Below are 25,230 nucleotides of genomic sequence, written 5' to 3' on the forward strand. Positions count from 1 at the left end.
TTTGTTTTTAAATGTCAAAGTTAACGTTTGGAGTGGACCCACTTAACAAAAACCAAAATAAGTCATACAAAAATTAGAAGTTTCAGAGCAAATACAAATGGCATTTAAAAAAGGGGGGGGGGGGGTCAGTTTTCAGCAGCGTTCCAGTCAGACTAGATTTTTTTAAATGTTACTTGTATTTATTGTAATGTATTTGTTTTTCTTGTATTAACTGTAAAATGTGGTTTTAATCTGTGAAGCAGTTTGTGCGCCATCTGTGAAAAGTACTGAACAAATAAAATGTACTTACAAATGCAAATCTCATCATGTGTATTGTTCTCAACAATGAGCTAAAGTTTTTTTTCATGAAGACAAGGGATGTTCTTGAGGCACAGTCCTGGACCTGGTCCATATAAAAGTGCCTTGACAGTTGACGACTTGACGGTGTCGAATAAATGTAATCATCTCTGCCCATGAGTCAGCAGGACATCTCAGCAGTCGCTCAATCCAAAACACCGGAGTTGAAATCTCCAGCGGTGCTTTAGTTTTAGAGCTCGAAGTCTTGTCATTGCTTTTTTTGGGGGGGTTCTCAGCATGTGTGAGAATGGAGCCTTCTTTTCTATTTAACGACTCATTTAAATAATTAACTCCTAATCAAAATCTGGTGGCCCAGGGGTGTTTTCTTTTTCATGTTTACAAAAGGAACATACAGTACTTAGTGTTAGAAGTTCCACAGCTCTGTTGTGGGTTGCCTCGAGGTATGGAGTTCATCCATCACTTAACTCTTTCAAGGCTTGTATGTGTCCGCCTCTTTGCAATCTGTTTAAATAAATGGGAGGAACAAAGAGCAGATCTGTCAGCATTTCCCTCAGACAAAAGCAAAACTCATGTGCTGCATTTGATTTGTATTTATTTTTTTGCAACAATACACTCTCCCCTCTTGTTGGATGCCACTGGAGAACATTTGTGAGATTTGTAAGAGCAGAGCAGGCCTGGCTGATGGCTTTTTCCATGGTTGCTTTGTACAGCAAGGTCAAAAATAAATAATGCCAACCACAAAGTTTTCTTACCAAGTTTGAAGTATTCAGTTGTCCAAAATGTCATAGTACGTACGATGAATTACGAGTCAGTGATGTGTGTTGAGCAGAGGTGGCAAATCCAGGCCCATAAAGTAAAAGCCCTGCCACAGTTTGACTTTAGCCATTGATGCTAGCTCCCTAGCAGGTACACGAGGACCATGGGAGCTAGCTCTAGCTAGCTAGCTAGCACCTGGGGCTAAAGGCAAACAGTGGCAGGGCTTTTACTTTATGGACCTGAATTTGCCACCTCTGGTGTCGAGGTTCATGGCTGGGGTGAAGCACTGACATTATACTACACTATGGTATGCTTTTATTGTCAAGTTGCAATGTGTGAAACATACTAAGCAACAACATTTAATTCACAAAGGCCCACAGTCTCAAAAACGTGACATCAGGGGCGGTTCTAGGGGTGGTGGCAGGGGGCCAGTTGTGCCCTTGTGCCAAAAGCACCCGCTGCACAGTCAATAGACTGGTATAAGTCTTTCCGTTTTGTATAGCAATGGTCCAGAAAGGTGCCTTACTAAATTTTGGTAAATTGAAGTGTATTGTCTAAAAACATCATAATAGAAAACTGAGGAGATACAGAAGCATAGAACAATATTGACATTGCTGCTCTAATACAGCTGTCCTAAAAAAAAAAAAAAAGTATTCAAAGTAAAAAAAAAAATACTTTAAAAATATTTATTAATATTAGAGAGAGACATATGATTTATTTTGAAAATTACATGCATCTGATTGTGCGTCTTACAAATCGACGATATGGTAGTAAAAAAGTAAGCCCACAAGCTGTTAAAAAAAAAAAGAATTCCTCCTCAAAAAATGTCCACCTTTCTTAGTAACACTTCACCTTGTGTGCCGCAGGAGAATCCAGGCAATGTGGGACCATGTGGACAAAATGAGGCCTAGGCAGATGCATGGATTGGACACAGACAAATGAGCCATCAGTGCTGTGTCAAAGGTTCTGGGAAAGAACCGTATGACTCACCTTCACCCTCCTTGTGACTACACAAGGCTTTGTTTCCGCTTCCAAATTGAGGGCAGGGCTTTTTAGTCCAGGTTCGAACCTTGTTCTTTCAACTGTGATGCAGACGTGCTCATCAGTGCCTCAACTGCATTTCATTAATTTGAACTTTTTTGTTATGATCATTATTAATTGACACTTTATTTGACAATTTAAGCAATGGCAGTTCTAGGTAAATTTTACTGGGAGGGCTGGGGTGGAGCAGGGTTTTTGTTTAGGGAGCCACTTGGCTGTTAACTGTTCATGTTCCCTCTCGTGTTAGTGAATTTGCCTACGCAGCTATACACTGTAAAAATGGGGAGTAGTTTTGCTTGAAAAAAAACAACTAGTAAATTGTTTTCACTCAGAAATTCAGTAAATTTTACATTGAGAGTTCTGAGTACATTTGACTAGTTTATAAAAAAAAATGCTATGTAAGCATTGAGGAACGAACTCATGACTTTCAGCTAGGGAGACAGCCATGCTACCACCTGAGTCATGCCACTCTTGCTTTTTGCCACAAATACTGCATTGCTGGTGTGTCCAAAATGAGACCAAAAAACGGTTTCTTGGAGGGACGAAGACTGACACCAGCAATATACTAACACATACAAGGATTGGCATGGCTCAGGTGGTAGAGTGGCTGTCACCCAAGCTGAAGGTCATGAGTTTGTTCCTCAACGCTTACATAGCATCTTCTTCTTTTTTAATAAACTAGTAAAATGTACTCAAAACTCTCTTTGTAAATTGACTTAGAATTCCTGAGTGAAAAAACGACGAGGTTTTTTTCAAGTAAATATTACTCACTTTTTTTCTTTTTCTTTTTTTTTACAGTGTAGGAGCGGACATTCCTTGCATTAGCGAGGCTGCGATGCACATGGCCATGGCATATTTGTGCAATGGCATCATGTCATGACGCATGGACTGTAAAAGTGTGTGCTTATTGCTTCCTGATCTTAAAGCTGGGATTGGATGAGAGTCCACACAGGTAAAATAGGTCAAATTCAAGGTGTGTGTCAGGTGCACAGTTCGTTTGAACTGCTTTACGCCCACTCTGCTGCCTCATTGTTCGCTGATCTTACTAGTTTTCAGGTCCCGTGTGTTCAGGACACACCTGAGTGACGCAGGTTCCCTGGCAAAACTCCTGGAAAAACAAAGGCCGAAGAAGAGATCAAGAAGCAACGTGAGGCTTGACGAGGGCCTTCTTTTCAGCTCGTTATGACGCAGACACCTTTTGTGTTTCTCTAACGATATAATCCACACATTCATATTAAAGTATTCATAATAAGTCAAATGACACACAACACACGATAAATGAGAACATTTATTGAGTCACGGCACATACTTAACATGAGAACAAGCTCACAGAAATACAAATATCATTTTTGATTGACAGTCAGAGAGGTATTTATTTGAGCAAAAGTTATTTACAATTAGTTTGTATCAATGTACAACTGCGCTTCAAATATTTTTATATTTAAGGGACTGCATGTGAAAGATATTATACATCACAGTGAAAATAATAATAATGAAGCTAACGAGGTGCAGAAAATTTTAAATCACAACTTGGGTGTCAGAGGTCATTATGACTTCATTATACATTTGTAATTATAAACTCACAGTCAACCAAAAATGTAAACAATAATTTTTTTGCTGAATTTGTGCTTTATTAAGATGTGGTGGGATGCAAACACTCACACATCACATTCTTTTCCTCAATAAATGTTTGTACCGTAAACTTTGGTGTAATATTTTTTTTTCTGAATTGTCCCTCAAGAGGAAAACTCAAACAAACACGAATTATAAGATTATAGTTTGGAAATCCAATATTGACTTCTTAGTATTATGGAAAAACTTGAAATGTTCAGGCGAGGAGTGTGTGTCATTGTGAGTAGAGTCAAATATTGACATTTGCATATGCTAATGAGGGACAGTCAATATGAATAACATGAAGTCAGACTGCTTGATAAACACATTTTTGTAGATTAAAAAAAAAATGGTACAACTTCTAGATAAGACAAAGAAAAAAGTTGAGTGAATATGAACAGTTAATTTAAACACTGTGACGGGATAATGTAATAATGTGATTTGTTATGAGGTCACAGGATATTTTAGCATCCCTCAGACTGTGAGGCTCCGAGAGCACATGGGGAGAGTGGGTCAGTGTGCCAGGGATTAAAACCAAGTCACATTCAAATTGGCATCCCGTGAATGTGCGAATAAGTGAAAACATGTTACGTTTTGGTCTGTGTTTGTCCACTCTTTCCCGCCTGTGGTGCTCTCTGTGCCACATTCATGACCAATTTAAAAATATAAAGACATTTTGCTAAAATATCCTGTAATTAAATATGCTGATTAGGATTGTTTCCAAATAATTGATCACAAATATGTATTGAATTTAAATGTCATTTAATTATCTGAATGTTTATGGTGTATCAAAATGAGTTGTGTCTTATTTACATGTTTGAGGGAAGCATAAAAGGTTCTGCTTGCGATCCAAAATGGAGATGATGTCAGTGCGGAGAGAGCAAATCAGTAATGTGATAAGTGCTTGAATGTGAAACATTAGATGTGACTATCTGAGTGGTGATGGATCCTCCTCATCCTCTCTTGGCCGACATGTGAGATTCTTGAGAGGCTTCAGGGTCAACGTCTGTGTGGTCAACGCTTGAATTGAAATCACTAAGACGATTTATTTGTTCTTTTTTAAGCAAGCTTTATTTGAAGTGAAAAAAAAAACAATACAGCAATAATTCACATACAGACAGTAGTGCAATAGAAGGCATTTACACAATATAAAAGGATTTTGAGGATAAAATGTGGACACATTTATAAGGGCCAAGGGAGGGTCATCTCATCTGAAAAGACAATTCTGAGACTTTTATGGCCCCCCAAAAGTTTGATCCATTTGTTCTGCCTTTCAAATAAATCAACAGACTGTCTTTTCTCTTTTCTCCAAAACGTAACAGTTGTCCCAATAGAATGAAGAAAAAAAAAACATTTAGCAAGAGTGGAGAGTTGAGGACAGGGAAGTGTAAAAGGGAAGAGTGTGTACTATACCGACGGCTGCTGTCACAATAGCATGTGTTGCAATGAGGTGTGCGCTGTCTGGATTCTCTGGAAATTCAAGAGGACACCCACACATAACTGACGTAAGTTCATCTACGCTGATAGTACAGTTCCACATTTTAACCCGTCTCAGACGTCAGCGTGGAGGAACAAACAAATACTAAAGCATCTCTCAGATGCTAGACGGACGGTTGGGATAAAGGGAAGTATCACGGCAGCGCACCCACCCTGAAATGGGAACTGATGCTAGCTGAGACAAAGAGAGGAGGAGGAGGACAAAACAGGATGCTGGTCAGATGAAAGAGCCCGGAACGTCAGACAGCTTACAGACTGTTGTCGCCGTGTAATCTTAACAGCCAACACCAGTCTGATAAGCTATGTGACAGGCCAGGAGGGTGACCAGCCAGCCCGCGCCGATGAGCACGAGGACGCCGGACAGAACAAAAGCCTTAATAATCCCACTTACCGTGACATGGAGACGGCAATGCCGGGAAGCGAGCGGGAGCCGAGCGCAGGCTTCAGCCCGTCCAACAGTGCCTCTCTGTTTCGAATCTACTCGAGTGATTCGTCTCTTGGCTCTGCGACTGAAGGCAGTGCAACGGGTTCATTCGAGGGTTCAGCTGAGGTAACGGCACAGACGCTTTTCACTGTGCGCTCGCTTGAGGCTTTCTCTCTCTCTCTCTCTCTCTCTCTTCTTCCTCCTCCTCCTTCCCTCTCTCGCTTGTGCCGGCGAGAGCGCCTGCTGCGCTCAGTCCGGCGTAGCGTGGCGGCGCCACACAATTACAAGCTAACCGGAGACACACACACACACACACACACACACACACACAAATACATTTTATTTAAACGCCTACAATGAGTTTGTAGTCATCCTGCGAGGTTAAAGGTTACAAAAGAGAAGCACTTAGCTGGCTGCTAGATTCAACACTATTAAAAGATCAAATGGAGAGCGCATGCAACAACAGACGTGGATGTGATTCAATACATGCTTGCATCTGGTGGCTGACTCATGCTCCCTTCCCGCAGGCAGAACAATAAGGACAGACAAAAGAGCCGTGTTTTATCGTTTGGCCTCGGAAGGTAGCGAGATGAACGGCAGAAGAAAAAACGGCAAACAATAACATCGTCACGGCAGCTGACGCTTCACACGGGCTTATTGAACCACCACGAAAATGGCTAGGCTAACCGGAAAAATGACAGAAGTCGAATAAATGACTTAAACAACATATTAGCTTAAACGCACTCACACAGACGAGCGCCAAAGTGTTCGGAACTTGTGAGTTGATCCTCCAGCCAGGTGAGCGCAAGCGTCGTCCGGAGGGGCTCGTGCTCTAAGCCGGCGAGGGATCCAGCTCCATGTGCAGGACAGATAGAGATCAGGGGGTAATAAAACACGTCGCAACCCCCACCGTCCTCCCTCCAAACGCCCCTGCTGACCCCAGCCTGCGAGTAAAATTGCCGCGTCGCTCTCCTGTAACTGCGGCGGGCTCCAATTACAAGAAAAAAGGAACATTGTTCTTGAAAGTCCTTAATCTGTCTTTATGCAACTTAAAGTCTCATTCCACATAAGCCCGTAGGGGGAAAAAAAAATAAAAAATAAATGGAAATCTTGTTCTCAATGAAGCACTCGCGACAAAAAAAGTGAGAAAAAAAATTGCATTGGACAAGACATGGCTACAGCTACAACTGTCTCTTTTTGTTCCAGACAGGGAGGTTTTAATGGATTGTCACTAGTGGAGGGGTGTGGATGGAGGAGGGGGGCGGGTGGGGGGGGGGGGCAGTGCTGGCTGCCCCCGCCCCGGTCTACAGTCAGTGCTGAGTTCAGGCGGGGCACAGAGTGCAAGTGCATATGTGAGACACACAGGGGAGTGACCACACTCACGCACGCACACGCACTCACATGCTCCCAATTGGTAAGATGGACCATGAGTCAGCACGCTACAGCCCGTACACTTCGATACTGAGAGGAGCCAGACCCCCACCGTGGCCCCTCGCCATCAACACACGCACAGTGCAAGCTCTAAGGCGGGTTTTCGAACCCTCGCCTCCTGTTAACAGGTCAAAGCGCCGCTGTCGTAGCTTACCCATTGAGCTGCAGAGGAAATTAAGCAAGCCCCCTCTGATCTCGCTGACAACTAAACAAACACAAATGATAACATTTGAACTGTCAACTGACAATGAAGGAGGAGAAGAAGAAAGGAGCGAAGTGGAAGGGGAGTTGCGTGGAAGAGGCAAAAGTGAGGGGGCAACATTCCTTCCTCGGTGCGCACATGTGAATGAATAGAGGCAGTGAGCTGGGGTTTTTTGGGGGTGAGGTGTGGAGGGAGGGAGAGGGGAGCGTTGGGGGGGGGGAGGGGGGGTGTTAGATGCCCCTGTACTTACAGTTGGGATCCCCTCTCCGGTGCAATTTGGCCCTCTGGGGGCCTCCGAGCGCTCCCCTGAAGGCGCGCTGCAGTGCCGCACCCAGCAGAGAAAGAGAGAGAGCGAGAGAGAGCGAGAGAGAGAGACTGAGAGAGAGAGACTGAGAGAGAGAGAGGTGGCTAGGTATGTGTATATGTATGTGTGTGTGTGGGGGGGGGGGGGGGCGCAAATCACGTCACATCTTTGTTACTCACCGGCCCAAGGGCAGCCACAAAAGAAGGCACGCTGTCCTCTCCGTCTCCGCCGCTTCCTACGTCCAAGACGAGGGGGCAACGAGTGCAGTCCCATCTCTGCTGTCACACGCGCACAGAAAGACACACAAAGCAATAGCAGCAAAAAAGTCAACATCAGAATGAATTAAGAAAAAAAGAAAGAAAAAAAAGAAAGAAAAAGAAAATGAAAGTTGTCTGGTCTTCAGATGGCGCCTGCGACAGCTGTAGTCAGCCACATTCTCCCACTCCGCGCTGAGCTTCCTCCCGCTCTCTCGTCCGCACACTCACTCCCTCACTCACACACACGAGCAGATGAACCCGTTCAACTCCCTCGCAGTGCCGCCTCTGCCGCTGCAGCGAGGAGAAATGAATGACTTCTCAGAACTCTCACATTTATCACAGGCGGTTCCTGTAAGAACTGGTTTCAGCCAATTAATGGGGAAGTGAGTCGTACCGAGCTGTGTCATCACTGGTTGAAACCTGGCGGGGGGGGGGGGGGGGGGAGGGTGCTCCTGTAAGACGGCCCATATTAGGAAACCCTTTACAACACTTAGCCACCAAGTACAAGCTCACTACTGAACACCCTCCCTTCCCATTGTCATGGGAAAAAAAAAAAAAAAAAAAAACAGCGGCAAGAGGCTGCGGAGAATTCCCTCCAAGAGCGAATCATCGGCCCATCCCTGAGATGCAGTTAGGGATTAATAGCTAAACAAATATATCCTAAAAACATGCTCACATGATATACAGTACACCATCACTTACAACATCTCATCTTTTGTTCATTTGCTGGCATCATCATCAAACATTCTATATGGCAAGTAGGCGTGGGCAGTCACGTCTCAAACGGTTGGCTTTATAGCTGATAACTTTCTCTGGAGGAGGCAAGTCATTTCCGTTCCTTCCCACTTCCTCCAACACAAACACAAATGATTAACATCAGACGACTCAATTGTATTTATAGAACAATAAAAAAAAAACAACAGGTAATAGTTTTTTATATTTCACAGAAAACAAGTCACGAAGAATCAAAGCGGAAACTAGTGGAGGGAAAATTTAACCCCCTTCAATTCCCTTCCCCCGACGTCAACAAATTCCTGGGATCCTCACACACAGAGGACGTAAGAAACTAAAACAAAAATCACATAAGCCCAATGGAAATTTGAGCAAGGCTTTGCACAAATAACACAAAGATTCTAAAACAAGTGTGAAATACAACAGCTCGGCAAGGGAAAGCGGACCGCAAAGAACAAAGAGCCCGAGGAAGGCTTTTCAGAAATGGCGGGCGACTCATCGCCGACTCGATGAGCAACACTGAGTCACGAGCACGGCCATATTCACGAGTAACACCGCAAAAAACGCTCAGTCTGAAAGTTGCTCATGCCCAAGGAGACAGGACCAAAAATCAGTTGGAACTTTTTTTTGTGTGTGGGATATATACTTTGATCTTTGTGATGGATGAAAAAAATGGGATTGGATGTTCATTACTTACCTGTGAGTAGGATTGACTGTTAACAATTTTTTTGTGCATGCCATCAATTTGTTTCTTCCTAGTAAATACATATAATAAACTGCATTGATTAACACCATAACTGTTGTAATTGTTTTTTTAATGTCGGGTAAAACTTTGGAATTGCTGAGCAAAATGGAGCACGTGAGAGAAGAAATGCTGGTAGCAAAAAAAAGCTTGTGGCAGTCATAAAATCTCATTTGGATACGAGCTATTTACAGCAGCTACTGATCAAATTAACAGCAGGTTTCTTCAAAATCCTGACCCATAAGTGACAATACAGGCGCAAAAAAAACTCCTGACGATGGCACTTTATAAAGATTGTGTGAAACATAACTATAAGGCAAAAAAAAACAACGGGTTATTATTTTTTTTTTGCCTGCTTTTGTCAAACCTTTGTTGTAGCATTTCATATTCAAAAGAAAAAAAATCATTCTGTATTAATTAAGATCCATAATATATATAATAAAATCATGTATATTATATTTACATACAGCACATATGACTTTTTTTTAGTTTATGTGTTGATATATTTTAAAATCCAGCAATCAAAATAAAAATCCTTGAAATATACATCAAATTATATTTAATCATTTCTGTTCTCAACCATATTGCTTATAATCTCTATTTTAACATAAATGTGTGAAAATGCGTTTTAAATTCCAATGTTAAATTTAAATTGTTAGCTTAATAGCACAATTGCCAAGCAATTAAAAAAAAAATATATATATATATATATATATATATATATATATATATATATATATATATATATATATATATATATATATCGTGCTTGCTAAAAATGGTGTGTTGTGTTTTTTTTCTCAGTCATCCAGGTCATGCTATTCCACAAAAGGTTAAATCGATTCCTCTTGTTTGCTGAATTGGTGTTCCAAAAATGTTCAAAAATGACATAAGCAATTGTGCTTTTAGGCTAACAGAATACTGAAGTAAAAAAAACAAAACATTGACAGATAATGATGGTACTGGCTGATATTATCATACACAAATTATATTTACTTATATGTTATATATGTATACAAGGATGTGTACTTGTATACTGCATTGTGTATGTAATATATGCAGTACTATGTATTGCAACAACAAAAAACCTCCCCATTCCTTTGTTCAAGCTTGTGCTTTCTATTAGTACATAACTTTAAAAAAAGGAACAAAATAATGAATATGCAAAGTTAAAATACCACATTTGACATTGTATGGTACAAAAAATAGGGACCAATAACACTGGACAGTTCAATTAAAACAAAATAAGCGTTCATAGACAAAAATATGCCAAAATGTAAAATACGTGTGCACAGCTAAAATAAAAAATATATAAAAACTAAAAATTTTGAATCACAATTGCTTGAATAACATTGTTAAGTGTGCATGGCACGCAGACCTGACAAATTTTGCACACGTTTTGAAAAAGGTTCCAATTGGGTCAGTTCATAAGCATCACCTGCACATACAGGAGGAGGTGATGCACATTTTTGAGCTCATCCCGAACATTTTCAATTGAATTTAGGTCAGGAATCTTCTCATCATCCTTTTGTTCATATTGAGCTAATTGTCATGCTGAAAAGTGAAATGCTTTTTAGCTGAAGTGTTTGGGAGACAATTGCTATTAAATCACATTTCTGGAGATTCTACACCTTCACTAATACTTCAGGTTGACTGGAAGAAAAACAAGCCCAAAGTGTGATATTACTACCGTTCTATATAAATTCTTCCAAATTGTTCACTGTACCATTGTACATGGTAAATACAAATCACAACAGGCTGACAATAATAAAAACATTCCTGAAATAAAGTGTCTTAGATATCTAAATGTCATTATCATTTAGTCAAGGCAGTCAGTGGACATTAAATATGGTCTTAAATGACACAAAAACCTGCTGTTGAAAAAGTCAATTTTATTTTACTGTAGCAGAGTCCCCGCGACCCTTGTGAGGACAAGCGGTACAGAAAATGGATGGATGGATGGATGGATGTAGCAGAGTGTTGCATAATTGTAAATAGACCCATTGGTTATATTTTCCACGTATGCAGTGCTGAATATGTAGTTTCACAAAATACATACATTTGCCAATTTTGCTTTTGTTTGATTGTGACAAATCAACAATCAGAGCCACATCATTGATCAACTTCAATGATTGATTAAAATGCCCATGTCGAGCTAACACACATTTAATACAGTTTTATACTTTTACACACACAACACCTTAGATTATTCTAAGTATAACAAATCTTATTGACAAATTGCTACTAAAACATTACATTTTTGTATGTATATTTAATTATAAGTTTGCAGTATTAAAAAAAAGAAGCGGTGCTATCCACACGACAACTGATGTTGCCCAACAGTAGGTTGATGTAAGCCCTGAATTTATCTTCAATTAAAAAATTTAAGTGAATATCTTTACATTTGAAAATTGGGTAAGGAATTCAACCATTTACTAAGGCTAAACAATTAATCAAATCGAATCGATATTGCAATACAGTAGAATACAGGATTTATTTTTTACGTATATGGATATTTTATTTATTTATATAGTGTTTTGTAGATGAATAATGAAATTAACTTTAATGTTAAGTCATGGTTCATTTGTCTTTATTTTATCTTAAGCCTAACCTATAAAACCAAAACTTGTATGCACTGTATAATAAATCTGATATTGTTTATTGCAATACAAATACATTTATTGCAACATTAACATAAATACTCACAGATTAAATTGCAATTGCCATATTGAGGAAATTCACAATTAAAATCTTTATAAAAAGTGTTCAGTCCTTGCGCACATTTGACTAATTTGGGTGCATATTCCAACGTAGCAATAATAATCTGAATTACTGACACGAAACACCCCTATCGTAAATCAAAAATAAAATGGGACTCACTGATTGGCTGACAAGGATGGGTGACCTGAAACCTTGACACACAGGTGACAGCCATTTTGGATTCTTCGCCCAGGACCAGTTTGTGTCATTTTCTCCCATTAAGCACTTTTGGGAATTCTGTTGATTATGTGAAAAGTCAGTAAGAAGTAAAAGTCAGAACGGGTGCCTGCCACGTGACAGCAAAAGGCAGTCAGATCAAGCTAAGCATCATTTATCGGATGTTTTCCCTCTCTTGGTTAGCTTGTTTCGCCCCATTAACGTAGCAGCAAAAGCATCGTTTTATGTCCGACCACTGAATTCGATCCTCTTTCATTTGTACTACGCTTGTTTTTCGTCTTAGATGTTTTTTTTTATACAGTTCAGAAGCTAATTTATCAAAGCTAAGCAAGCCATCTTCTTCCTCTGAGTTAATACTTAGTATCTGAAATGGACATCAAACATAGACATTGACAAATTGACACTACAACTGGCAGACTTGTAGAAGGAATAACTTGCACATGTAAGTTTCAACAAAAGAGTTTTTAATAGAGAGGCTAACATTTATTTAATAAAAACTAAGGTTGGAGGTAAGTAACATGTGAATATTTTTAAAAGTTGCTTTTCAGGGAAAATGTCATTCAGGTCAATTTCTGATTTACAAAAATAGCTTTGATTTGTTTTTGTTTTTGGTCCTATTGTTCATTTCATTTAATCACAAAAAAGGCAGAATCATTTGATGGAATACAAAAGATTTTAAGTAAGACAGACTCAGAATTTAATCCAAGTAACTGAAACCAACCTAGGTATATTATTTTGCAAAATTATTAACATTACTTTGTATTTTAAGTCGTACCAAACAGGCATTACGTTTATTTGATCAAAGACATTCAGTAGAATCATTCTACGTTAAAATTATTGAGTGAAATGAAATTAATTCGTTTTTTTGAAGTTTAGAGGTTTGCCAGTATTTTTAAGTGAGCAGTAAATGGTATTACAAAATTTGTAAACAATAATGTTACAAAATGTACCCATGATCTAGATTATCGGAGCCTTAAAGCATTTAACCTTTGCTATATTAATGAGGTTTTCTTTTCAGTCAAAAACCTTTTTCATCTGTGCCTTGCCTGTCGGGGACATACGTCTTGATCAATAGGAACAAGAAGCGAACTTAAGGGGGGAAACCCCCTCAAGTCTCAACTTCCTGGAACCCGGACGTCGCCGAGAAGCTTTAATTGCTCGTCTCCCATTTTTTAATAAATGACCGTTTCCTGCTGCTGTTTGCAGAGCCTGCGCTTGTGTGTTGGATGCTTGGGCATCCTGTGTTTATTTTGTCAAAACTCAATTCCACAGGCCATGAGTCAGAGTTCACCTTTGACCCGTGTGCGCCTTGGGAAGGCTGCCACCTCGCATGGCATTCACACACACACACACACACACACACACACACACACACACACACACACACACACACACACACACACACACACACACACACACACACACACACACACACACACACACACACACACACACACGCATGCACGCATGCCCTGACGTCCCAAGCAGGGGATGATAGAGAACAAGGGCTCACATGACAGCCTGGCCGGGTCCAACTGGTTACGACACCTTCACAACAACTAGCTTAGGCAACACTGTTACCCAACACTCCACAAGGCCACAGTTCACACCTAACATAACAGCACCAACAACAAGACACTGAGATTTGGCAGAACGCAGACATGAGATCCCCCAAACTCTTTAAAAAAAAAAAAAGAAGCTTCACCATCTCCAATCTGGCCATGCTTGACTATTCCCGTTTACCGAGTGCAATTTCACGTCAGGAAAATGATGAGTCACGTGCAATTGCAGTAGCATAATATCCGCGTGTTTTCCTCCATCACTTCAAGTGGGCTTTTTCCCAATGACCTCACTACTAAAGCATTGAGAGCCCACTCCTGGATGGAGATCCCCCTGCCTGGAGTGTTTATCACATCCGTGTTCCACAGCCATCCCTGTATATACAAGCTCAGACACATACTATCCTCTTGGGTATGGGCTCTGCTGCCAGGAAGTCAGGCAGCGGCAGTCTTCTATGCCTCCGTTCACATCTAAAATGACACCCAAAGGCAGGTGAAACAGCCCCAACCCCGAGCTTCAGGTTAGCATGCCCACGCGGAGCTTGAGTGCTGAGTACTGTGTGCAGTAGTTGGTTCACAAGCATAGACTCATGGATCGAGGAATTGACAAATGATTCTTGTAGTAGCTATAGAATATTCACCTTTTAAAAGGTGAATATTGTTTTGGAAGGCCATGTAAACGCCCCAAAACCCAAATATCCTCTTACCCCCGAGTAAGAGGATATTTGGGTTTTGGGGCGTTTACATTTAAAAACCTAAATAACACCCCATCATAAAAACGCATACCAAGGGTACTTCGATTGAACGAGGTTTGTGTTCTGCTCATGTTCTATTTCACAAGAAATCTTGTTTTTTTGTTTTTTTGTCTAGAAATACCAGAAATACAGAAGCGAGGGGGAAAAAATGGCCAGGAGGAAACTGACTTGTTTATTAGTGTGATGAATGATATAAAAATAACGTCTTCTTAACGTCAATCTCATCACCATGTACTTTCTACTCGCGCATGTAAACGGGTTAATCAGAATCTTTCAGAATTTTGACCATAACCCGAATATTGGCGGCATGTAAATGTAGTCACTGTGACTGGATTGCACCAACAAGGTTGAACTAAAACCAGATTAAATCATGGTTTAAATTTAAATTATGTTGCACCAAACTTTGAAACCTAGTTTAAAATTAAGACAGATTAAATTCAAACCTCAGTTTAATTTTTTACTCTTAAACCAACTTTAGATTTACCAGTAATTCTGTTGGACCAGAACTTTAAAATCAAGTTTAAATTGTGATCAAGGATTCAATTTAAACTGATAGTTGGGAAGGTTTAACGCCGAGCAAAATAATGATGTTCCTCGAAGAAAATTGAGAGAAAAGCTCAATTGTCTTGAATTTTATGACGAAGAGGAATTTTTGGTGAGATTCTGCTTAACCAAGGAAACAGACTTGGAGCTTTACAGAAAGACTGGGCCAACTGTCAAAAATGGAAGTGACAGAAATGCAACTGTACGACCAACTCCAACTTTTGTTTTTAAGTTTTTCCAACAAGCTTTAAGCCGCTCTTTTGTCTTTCACTCTGGTCGATACATGTTATAACTGTCAACCAGTTGCTGCCAAGCAATAACTTTCTTTTTCACCGCGCTGTTGTCCATTTTCTTGTTTTCTATTGTTTGCTCATATTGCTCCATTAATTTAGTCAGCAAGATTTTTCAAAGGAGGAAAATTTGAGCTTCTCTTCGGACCACCCCAAATTGGCTTTATTTGTGGGTTGTTAATTTAATTTTACCCAATTTTTGGGGTTAAATAACTCAAAAAGCTGGGTCGGTTCATTTTTCACCCAATTCAATTGGGTTATTCAATTTGCCCAATAAGTTGGGTCAAATGAATAACCCACAAAACAAGCACACACAAAAAAGATGGCTTTGTGAATGATTAATTTTAGTCAAGTTAACTTTTTTTTTGCTACCTAACAACAGTGTAAGATTTAATCAAATAAGCACCCGTTGGAACAGGCTCAGGAAACAGGTTTCGGGGGGTGTAGCCTTTATAATTAATTGCATAATTATTCATTTTAATTTCAATATCCACAGTTATCCTTATTGATTTAAATCAGTTTAAACTCAGTTAAAAATCAGTTAAACTGAACTTTCCTAAACCAAGATGATTTTAAATAAGGACGGAACTCTGCTTAAATTTTAAACTGGATTGAATCATTTTAAACCTAGTTTTACTCTCTGACTAGAGCTAATCTTCTGTCTCTAAACCCAGCCTGTATGTTTGAATAAAACCTCTCTGTTGTGACATTGTTTTGCCTTGTATTCAAATGGACAACTAAATCCAGAAAGAAAATACCTGTGTTGTGTTATTTATTCTATTTGACCCAAATAGACAAGTGACAAACATGTTGTGAGACGGTACGAGACTGTGCAGCATCTAGACTGAGATTGGCTGCGAATGTTACCACAATGGTTACTATGAGCATACTGGTCAAAAGCCACAGAGAACTGTAGCGGTTTTTTTTTTTTTTTACCTTAAGATCTTTTAAAATACCAATTCTATTTGAGGAAAAACTGGGTACAATTACAAATTCAGGTCAATTGCATTAATTCTATAGATTTTTTGCTAAGGTTGAAAAAATCCAAAAGGGAAGGATTTCACGTCATTCTATAAATTTCAACAGGGTGTCAATGTTATACAACAACACTGATCTGAATCTAGCTAAAAAATTATGAATTAACAAAAAATGAAACTCAACAGCAATGCTGTCCTACACTCTAAATACATTTGGGTCAAATGAATAACCCACAAAACCACCCAAAATTGGCTTTCTTTGTGGGTTGTTAAATTAATTTTACCCAATTTTGGGGGTTGAATAACCCAAAAAGCTGGGTCGGTTCATTTTTCACCCAATTCAAATGGGTTATTCAATTTGCCCAATAAGTTGGGTCAAATGAATAACCCACAAAACAAGCACAAAAAAAAAGAAGAAGATGGCTTTGTGAATTATTAATTTTAGTTATTTAGTTATTATTATTTCGTTTGACTGTTACTACTGATTATTTAGTTAGTTTGCTTTTGTATTAAATAACTCTAAAAGTTGGGTCTTTCTTTTTTCTTTTTTTTTCTTTTACCAAATTCTGTTGGGTTATTCAATTACCCCTGGCTCAAACGAATAACCCACAAAACAAGGAAAGAAAAAAAAAGAAAAAAAAGATGGCTTTGTGGATTATTGTTATTTATTTTTTTATAACTCAAAAAGTTGGATCGGTCTATTCTTGACCCAATTTGGGTTATTTTTGGCCCAATCATTTTTCGAGTGTATAATGATACCCACGGCGACCACTTATATCATAAAATAAATAACATTAGTAAATAAAGTTTGGAAATAAATGTACAGTAGTTAAGTTTGGTCATAAGTAACTTGCATGGTTGTAATCGTTTTCCGGTTGATGCGTATCATGGAATATCCGTAACTCGGTAACAAAAAAAGTGTTTACGGTAATGGGTGAAAATGACCACTCCCTTCCTTTGTTGGGGATGGATGGGTGACAAACTATCTGTTTTGACTAAAGCAGGGTGGGGAGGGTTTTGGATGGCTGACCGGCTAGCTGGCTTATGAGTCACAGCCTGTCTTGGGTGACTGCTCATACAGTGTACAGACACATGCTAATGGCAACTGATGAAACACTTAATGAGATTCATGGGATTTTTTAACTGCCTAAATAAGTGTTTCCTGCATGTGACCGGTTCGGGGGGTTTTGATAAATGGTGGTACTTCGCTAAAATACAACACGCTAGTTGTTGCCACAATGACTACATAGAACGGCATCATCATTTCATTTGATGAGCAAGTAGCAATGAACCCAACCCAACACAGAAGCAGAAGAAAAGATGGTACAAATCTAGGAATGAAATGCTTCCCTATCAACACACATATGACCTCTCCCTTCTCTTTGTGTCCCTCTCTACACTCACCAAAGCTACAATTACATTGGTGCCATTGTTCACTTTTTCAGAGTCTCTCAGTGCGTTGTTAAGTTTAGAAAGAGTCCCCGAGTATGCGACAATACATCTTCCACGCGCGACTGAGGTCCCCGACAGTGTAAAACGATAAGTGTCCCTCTTCAGTGGCCGAGTGTATATCACTGTGGCGAGACGAGTCATCCTCACTCCATGCTACTGCACTTCCATCAAATAGTCTCACTGGACTGAAGAGGTGTGAACTAGTTCTCACTCTTCTCATTAACTCATTCACTGCCATTAACGGCTATAGATGTCAAAAATTCATTTGAACTATTTCTATTAGTTTAACACATTTAGAACAGATTTAGAATTTGTGATTAATCGTGAGTTAACTATTGAAGTCATGCGATTAATTACAATAAAAAAAAAATTATCGCCTGACGGCCCTAATTTTTTAATAATCTTTTATTTAAAAAAAAAAGTCTAGGATTCCATACTCTTGTTGACAAAAGTGAAAAAAAAGTTAAACTAACAGAAATAGTTAAAATGCTTTTTGGACGTTTATAGGCGTCAATGGCAGTGAATGAGTTAAACGTGAGAGACAAGAGTGACACTATACACCATCAGCCCTATGATTGAGCTACATGAAGCTCGGCTGTGGTTAGGCTAATGGTGAATGGGGTTCTATAAAAAAACAAAAAAACTGATCAATGCCATCATTGTCAAGGTGCTTCTCAGGTGACCGACACTCCCAGTGACTAATAGGATTACAAATACTACCTTCTTGCAGATTGGGTTAACCGAAAGCCTTGGCTCATATTTATAGAAGCCATGACGGAGCAAACTATCAAACAAACATGCTTTAAAATTAAAATTAAAATGTATTTATTACAATTATTTACGCAGCTATCTTACTTTAGTTTAGAATACAAGCACGGGAAAAAAAAGCTTAACTAAAAAGGCTAAAATGGACGTATGGTAGAATTATAATGAAACCACACAAATCTGGTTCATGTATGAGCAAGGTAACTTTACGGTGAATTTGGTTAAAGTATGCATTAAAAATATGAACAAAATTGTTCCCCTGGTAGTGCTACTATACCTGCATAAATGTAAATAAGTATAGTATGGTGAAAAATTCTGACTGGTTCGTTTCAATGGTTCTCATGAAGTGACTTCTTTATTTTATTCATTTATAAAAGAAAAAACAATGCAATATAATACAATATTGTCGGATGTAGAATGAAATGGAGAAGAAAGAAGAAAAGTCTTACTTTATCTGCCCATCTTTTCTTCAGAATTCAGCGACAATTTTTTTTAAATTTAAAAACAACATAAACAAAAAAATAAATAGGAATGCATATACATAACTTTTAGTTTTCAATTCACAATACGATTACTGATGTTCATAACAAAAAATGACATTGGCATTATGATCAAACCTAATTGTTTTATATATTTTTTACACAAGCTTCATTTACCTTAGTTATTGTTTTAAATGTGATGTTTGACATGGATTATTTGAATTCCTATACAGATTGTTCTATAAACTGATTCCTTTAACAGAAACGCAATGTTCCTTCAGTCTAGTCCTGAATCTTTTTTTATTTTTTTAAATTATTATTATTATTTAACAAAAAAATTTTTTTATTTTATGACGGCGTATTAGGGCCACGTATAATTGTTGTTGTTTTTTCAGAGAGGGGGGAATATTCCGAGAAAAAACTCGCAAATTAGCGACTTTATAAAGTGGCAAATTTGCAAGAAAAAATCTCAGAAACTCATGAGAAATACACGTAGCGTACTACTCGGATGTTTGTGCCAATACTTTTCGGTCGAGTTTTCAAATAAGGAGATAGTGATTGCTTTAGCAGAGATTAACCATATGATGTTTGAAGCGTTGGGTACTGCCAGCGACAAAGACACCTCGCTTTGCGAAGGTCCACACCCTGAGGATCAAGCATTTAAGTTAATTTGTTAAAATTTATATTTACTTGTACATTTATGTTTCCAGAATTATTATTTACACATTCATACATTGTGGTATTTTTTTTAAATACAAGTAGTTAAATTGATGTGTCAAATCTGCTACTCTATGTCATTCACTTGCTAGCTTGTATGCTAACTTCTGATTGGTTAGTGTTAGTCAGCTGATAGGGGATCAGGAAGTGTTGTCGCTCTAGCTGCCGTATATGACGAGTAAAGTTTGAGAATTAATCCGTCTCCATCCTGACTTTTCATTTTATAAACAGTGTCCTATTAACCACCAACAAATCCTCACATTAGTCTATAGCTACGCTACGTGTATTTCTCGTAAATTTCAGATATTTTTTCTTACAAATTTGAAAAACTTAAAGTGGCGAATTTGCAAGTTTTTTCTCTGAATATTTCCTCCCCTCTGGGGAATAAATACATATATATATATATAATCAAATGGTATTTTTTTTTTTTTAATATTGATTTGCAAAATTATCGTGAGCGTTCAGCGTATATAATTTGCAGAATACTATAATCTACCAATGCATGAAATTTTAACCATTTTAAGTGAAGATTGCTGGATCTCAAAGAATCTCTTTTTTTTTTGCAATATAAGAACTGACTGAGTATATGTTTTGCAGACATTTCCCCATACTTCAATACAGTAGATTAGATATGAAACAATCTTGGTGTTATACAAAATGAACCGCGCTTTGTTATCCAGTGAATCCTTTATTTTGTGTAACAGAGCTATTATTTTACTTTTGTGTACTGCATATCGCTGGCGTCTGCCTGAAATCTCATAGTCACAATTTGGCAAATTCCATATAATTTCACAAATCTATACTTTTGGTATGGGTGTCATTTATATGAATTATTTACAAATGTAAAGTGTTGCAAAAATCTTGTTCTCTTTGATGCTGCAATGTTAATGTTTGAACAAACATGCCGTTTTTGGGTCTCCTGAAAAGTAATGATTTTGAAGGTAGGCTATAAGGTTTCGGCCCGACGCCAGCATTATGTTATATCCAACACAAATTATCATCCAAAATAACACCAAACCAAAAACTTGGTTCTCTCTTACTCTTACTACCATCTATATTAATTGAAGTATCGGTGTCTCTCCTTCTGTGACTGAATATCACGAATACTATTTTTCCAAGATTGAACAATTATTTATATCAAACCACATTTATATTTGTTTAAATTCTTCTTTAACCACATTCAACACCTGTATTATATCTAAAGTTAAATAATAAGTTAAATAAAGTAGCATCGTCCTCAAATAGAATGTTTTTGAGCAATTTGAATACACAAATTAGATCATTAATATCCAAAACTAGACAAAGTGCAATTTCTGCAGATATTGCGAGGGAATGTTAAAAAGCTGAATGCTATTAACTGAATGTTAAGATTTGAATGCATGTGCTTATGAAGAAAATTGAAAGATAAATTACGTGAAAATTACAACTGTTTAATTGTAGTTAAATGACAAATGAATAAAAAGAAAACTTGAACTGCAATCTGTTTAAAGTGGGATTTAATCGTTTCAGAGAAATTATAATCCATGTCCTGATATGATAGTCAGTTGGTATCGAATGTACTAATATTTGGTGGGGTTTGAACTCTGGTCCTTCGTGGTGGCAGACAATTGCTCTGCACTGACCAAGCTTGACTTGTTCAAATTCATGGCTAATGGCGTATTCATTTTGAAAAGTGTCATCTGATGCTGAAAGCTAACATTTAATCATTTCAATGAAATTATAATCCCCTGATAAGAGGAGGAGAATAAAAATCACAATATCATAAACAATTTTGGCCCGAGGACCAACCCCTGAGGTTCTCCACAATGAATAAAATGCGATACCGATTTTACATTCTGTATCTGCACAAACTGCTTTCTTATATATATATATATATATATATATATATATATATATATATATATATATATATATATAAAAACTTCCAACCCATTCAAGTACAGCCCCTCTGATACCATATTTGCTTTTAATTATTATTATTATTATTATTATTTTTAATCAAGTATGGCATGGTCAATGATATCAAAAGCCTTTTTGGGGACAATAATAATTTTATCGCAGTGGATAATTCTTCCTTTAATTCTATAAGTGCCATTGATGTGGAGTAGAGGGTTTTAAATCCGCAATGGCTATTGCTTAAACTATTGTGTTTGTGTATGAATTTGTCTAACATTTGTCTAACTTTGGAAGCATTGGATACTGGTTTGTAGTTGGGAAAATCATGGTTATCTCCATTTTTATAAATTGGAATGTTTTCACTATTTTAGCAGGTTTAAGTTTTTTATATAATTATTTTATTGTAAATGACATCCAACTATATATTTTTAATGTTTTAAACGTTTCACCCTCCCGCCTGCTGAAAGGCAATTGAAGAAAATCTGGAATGATCCAGCAGGATCCAGTAAGAAACTCATGCAACCCTCGCTGACCTGCCCTGACCCATAACTCTCCCCTGGTCTCCTTGCGAGCAGGGCTGCCTGCTGTGATCCCCTAATGCCAGCAGCCTTGTGAGGCAGGAACAGCCATCTGCAGGCCCATTGTGCTGGTAATGAACTCCCGCCTTAAAGATGGGCTCACATGGAAATGATTGCATTCTCATGGAGACGTGTAAGGTCCCCCCCCAAGGTCCAGCACACCAGTTAATACTGGATAACCTTTTCACATCTCGGCTTCTCCTTTCTGCATGTTAATGGCGGTCTCCCCAAAGAGTATGCCAGTGATAGACCCACCTTGATGCAGGAGTCTGAAGGATTAGTCAAACACAATATACAAGACACACTGATTTGATCAAGATGGATGATTGACTGAAATCAATTCAAATGAGACACCAGATGAGATGAAAACGGCACCGATCTCTCTATGCATAATAAAGTTCTGCTTCGTATATTTCTGGAAAGTTTCACTTAATAAGTGATGATTGCACCTGTCACTGTCGCACGCCGGCAAGTACAATGCACATGTGGCTAAGGGTGGCGGAGTGGTTACTTGCCTTCGGTGCAGGTTGGCGTGTGTTCGCTTCCCCGCCTGGGAGACCATATATGTGTGTGAGTGCAAAAAAAACTAAAATAAAAACAATTGTACACTGGTTACAGTCAATGTAAACTTTGCTAAAGAACAATATCAAGGTTAGCTTTTCATCAAAAGTTATAAGGTAATTTTACATAAATAGTTTTCGTCTGTCAAAACTATTCTTGAGGGCTAAACGATTAATTGAATCTAAATCGACATTGCAGTCAAATTGCAAATACCCCCCCCCCCCCCAACAACATTTCATATATTGTCTACTTACTGTAAATTCAAGCCTGAAGAAGCGTGTATGTCTACGCCACACTTGTTTGGTAGAATTTTGTGAAATTATCGTAGTTAATGCTTTAAAGTGTTATATGTTGTATGGATGTAGACCTAAATGCAGGGACGCAAGGCGGCGAGGCAGGTGTGTACTCCAAAAAAATTATTTAATAAAACAAAAAGGCAAACAAGATCCTTGATTTATCCCAAAACCACCAAATCAACTAATTCCAAAAACAACATTCAAAGTAAGAAACAAATAGCAACAAGACATGACAAGGAAAATGAACCAAAAAGGACTGAAATCGAGCAGGGAACTTATGCTGCATTCAAGGAAGGTGGGAAGTCAGACTTCTCCGACTTCAAACCAGGAAGTGTGCACAGGAACGCCCCTTTGAACTCAGAGATCCGAGTTGCGAAGTTGGGGGAAAAAAAGGACCTTGACATCGCCGATCCGACATTAATTATAGAACATCGAGTCTTCTTAAATATCAAGGACATGATAAAAACTCCACAAACATTAAATTCCAAATTCAATTTTGCGGAGGAAGTAACTGGTTAAATGATTAAGTGTTATAATCACTTAAGTGTTACACAAACATTGGCATCAGCAAGGATGAGATGAAAATATTTTCATAATTTTAATTCAATAGTTGTAAATATAAATTAAAACGATTCTGAATTGTCCTAAAGTACAATAAATCAGGTCTTTTATAAATGTAAGAAAATACTTTTAAATTCATATGAACAGTAAATGTCAAGAAATCAGTAAAATACAAAATAAACTTGAACTTTAAAATTCTATTTTCTTATAAATTGATGGTAAAAAGAGATATTAAAGTAATTGATTCATGGTATTATGAATCGATATCAGGCTCAAGAAGGAACAATAATTGAATATCGACTATTCAATGTCTAAACCCCATCCTCGAATGCAGCATAAAAACAAACAAACTGACGAGACAACGAGAGACACCTGGACAAGACACACGCGGCTGAGGGAGCTGATTGGATGACAGAAGGGAGCAGGATGACAAACACAGGTGGACATGATCAAACTTGACGAAGCAGACAATGACAACAGGGATTTTTGACGTTTATAGCCATCAATGGCAGTGAATGAGTTAAGCACCAATATGGCTGTCTCCAGTCAATTTCTGTATGTGGTATTTGCAGACAGAACAAAAGTACATTTTCTTCCTGAAAAAGACCGTCGATTAATATTTCACAACCAGGCCCAGAAAGTTTTGTTGTTGCGAATGTGGCTAAGAGGCCGAGAAAACACTAAAAGCTCGTGGTGTGCGACTACTTCCGATGTTGATCAAAGGACTTTGCAGTACATGTCCTGACTGTAGCGATGACTGCGCACGCACGGACGCTCATGAAGAGGAGACAAGTACATTAGTCACAGGATGCAAGTCTGATCAGACGCACAGCTCCATCCACAACGGCTCCATCAGCATAAAAAAGCCTTGAGAGGAATTTCTGTCACTTCAAAGCTAAATTATCTTTATTACTATCATGGCACTGATGACCCAAGATTTTTCCATGATTACTTTACATGTTGTACACAGGAGGTTTTGATTACCATATGCTGTAAGTATGTAGACATGTGTCCATTATTAACTCATTCACTGCCATTGACGGCTATTGACATTAAAAATTCATTTGAACTATTTCTATTAGTTTAATTTTTTTTCCACTTTTGTTAACAAGAGTATGAAAACCTAGAATTGTTTTATTGTACCATTAGAAAATATATAAAACGTATGATTAATCGTGAGTTAACTATTGAAGTCATGCGATTAATTACAATAAAAAATAATAATCGCCTGACGCGATTAAAGAAAAGAAAAGAAGGAAGTCGCTCACGAGATGCTGTGACTATCGCGAGACCTACAGCGAGACCAGAAACCCTAACATGGCGGCGCCCTGCTGCTAAGATAGAACTAGCTCTATTATACTAAACTAATCCAAATTTAACCATCATATATCTTGCATTTTCTCTTCTCTCTTTTTCATCCGGCAGATCTGAAATACCACCCAACGTGGAGGACCTTGAACGTTTCATCGACGGATATTTTTACAGCTGCGCGATGGAGGATCCTGCCGTCGAGAAACCATCAAAGAAACCCTCTTCGAAGAAGAGGAAAAACGATTCAGCGACGGACACG

At 38.3% G+C, this 25,230-nt stretch overlaps 1 protein-coding gene across 3 annotated transcripts in view; it reads right to left on the bottom strand.

The window, feature by feature from the left end:
• Nucleotides 1-3,445: 3,445 nt before the first annotated feature.
• The window catches only part of LOC147160451 (uncharacterized), an 81,834-nt gene continuing 60,049 nt past the window's right edge, over nucleotides 3,446-25,230 (bottom strand). The window contains exons 4-8 of one of the 3 annotated variants that reach the window (XR_015090388.1): nucleotides 12,175-12,291; nucleotides 7,743-7,838; nucleotides 7,510-7,576; nucleotides 6,375-7,262; nucleotides 3,447-5,914 (exon numbers count right to left, since the gene is read on the bottom strand). Coding sequence is in view for 2 of the 3 variants with exons in the window: in XM_086057777.1 (XP_085913903.1) it covers nucleotides 5,772-5,914; nucleotides 6,375-6,479; nucleotides 7,510-7,576; nucleotides 7,743-7,838; nucleotides 12,175-12,273 (510 nt within the window). In the remaining variant the exon portion in view is untranslated. Of the gene's footprint in view, nucleotides 7,263-7,509; nucleotides 7,577-7,742; nucleotides 7,839-12,174; nucleotides 12,292-25,230 lie in introns of all 3 variants that reach the window. The other 2 variants (XM_086057777.1, XM_086057778.1) reach the window with 2 other exon arrangements.

The sequence above is a fragment of the Leptonotus elevatus genome, chromosome 16 (genome assembly GCF_054856555.1).
Source record: "Leptonotus elevatus isolate MCC_2025b chromosome 16, RoL_Lele_1.0, whole genome shotgun sequence".
Classification (NCBI taxonomy): domain Eukaryota; kingdom Metazoa; phylum Chordata; class Actinopteri; order Syngnathiformes; family Syngnathidae; genus Leptonotus; species Leptonotus elevatus.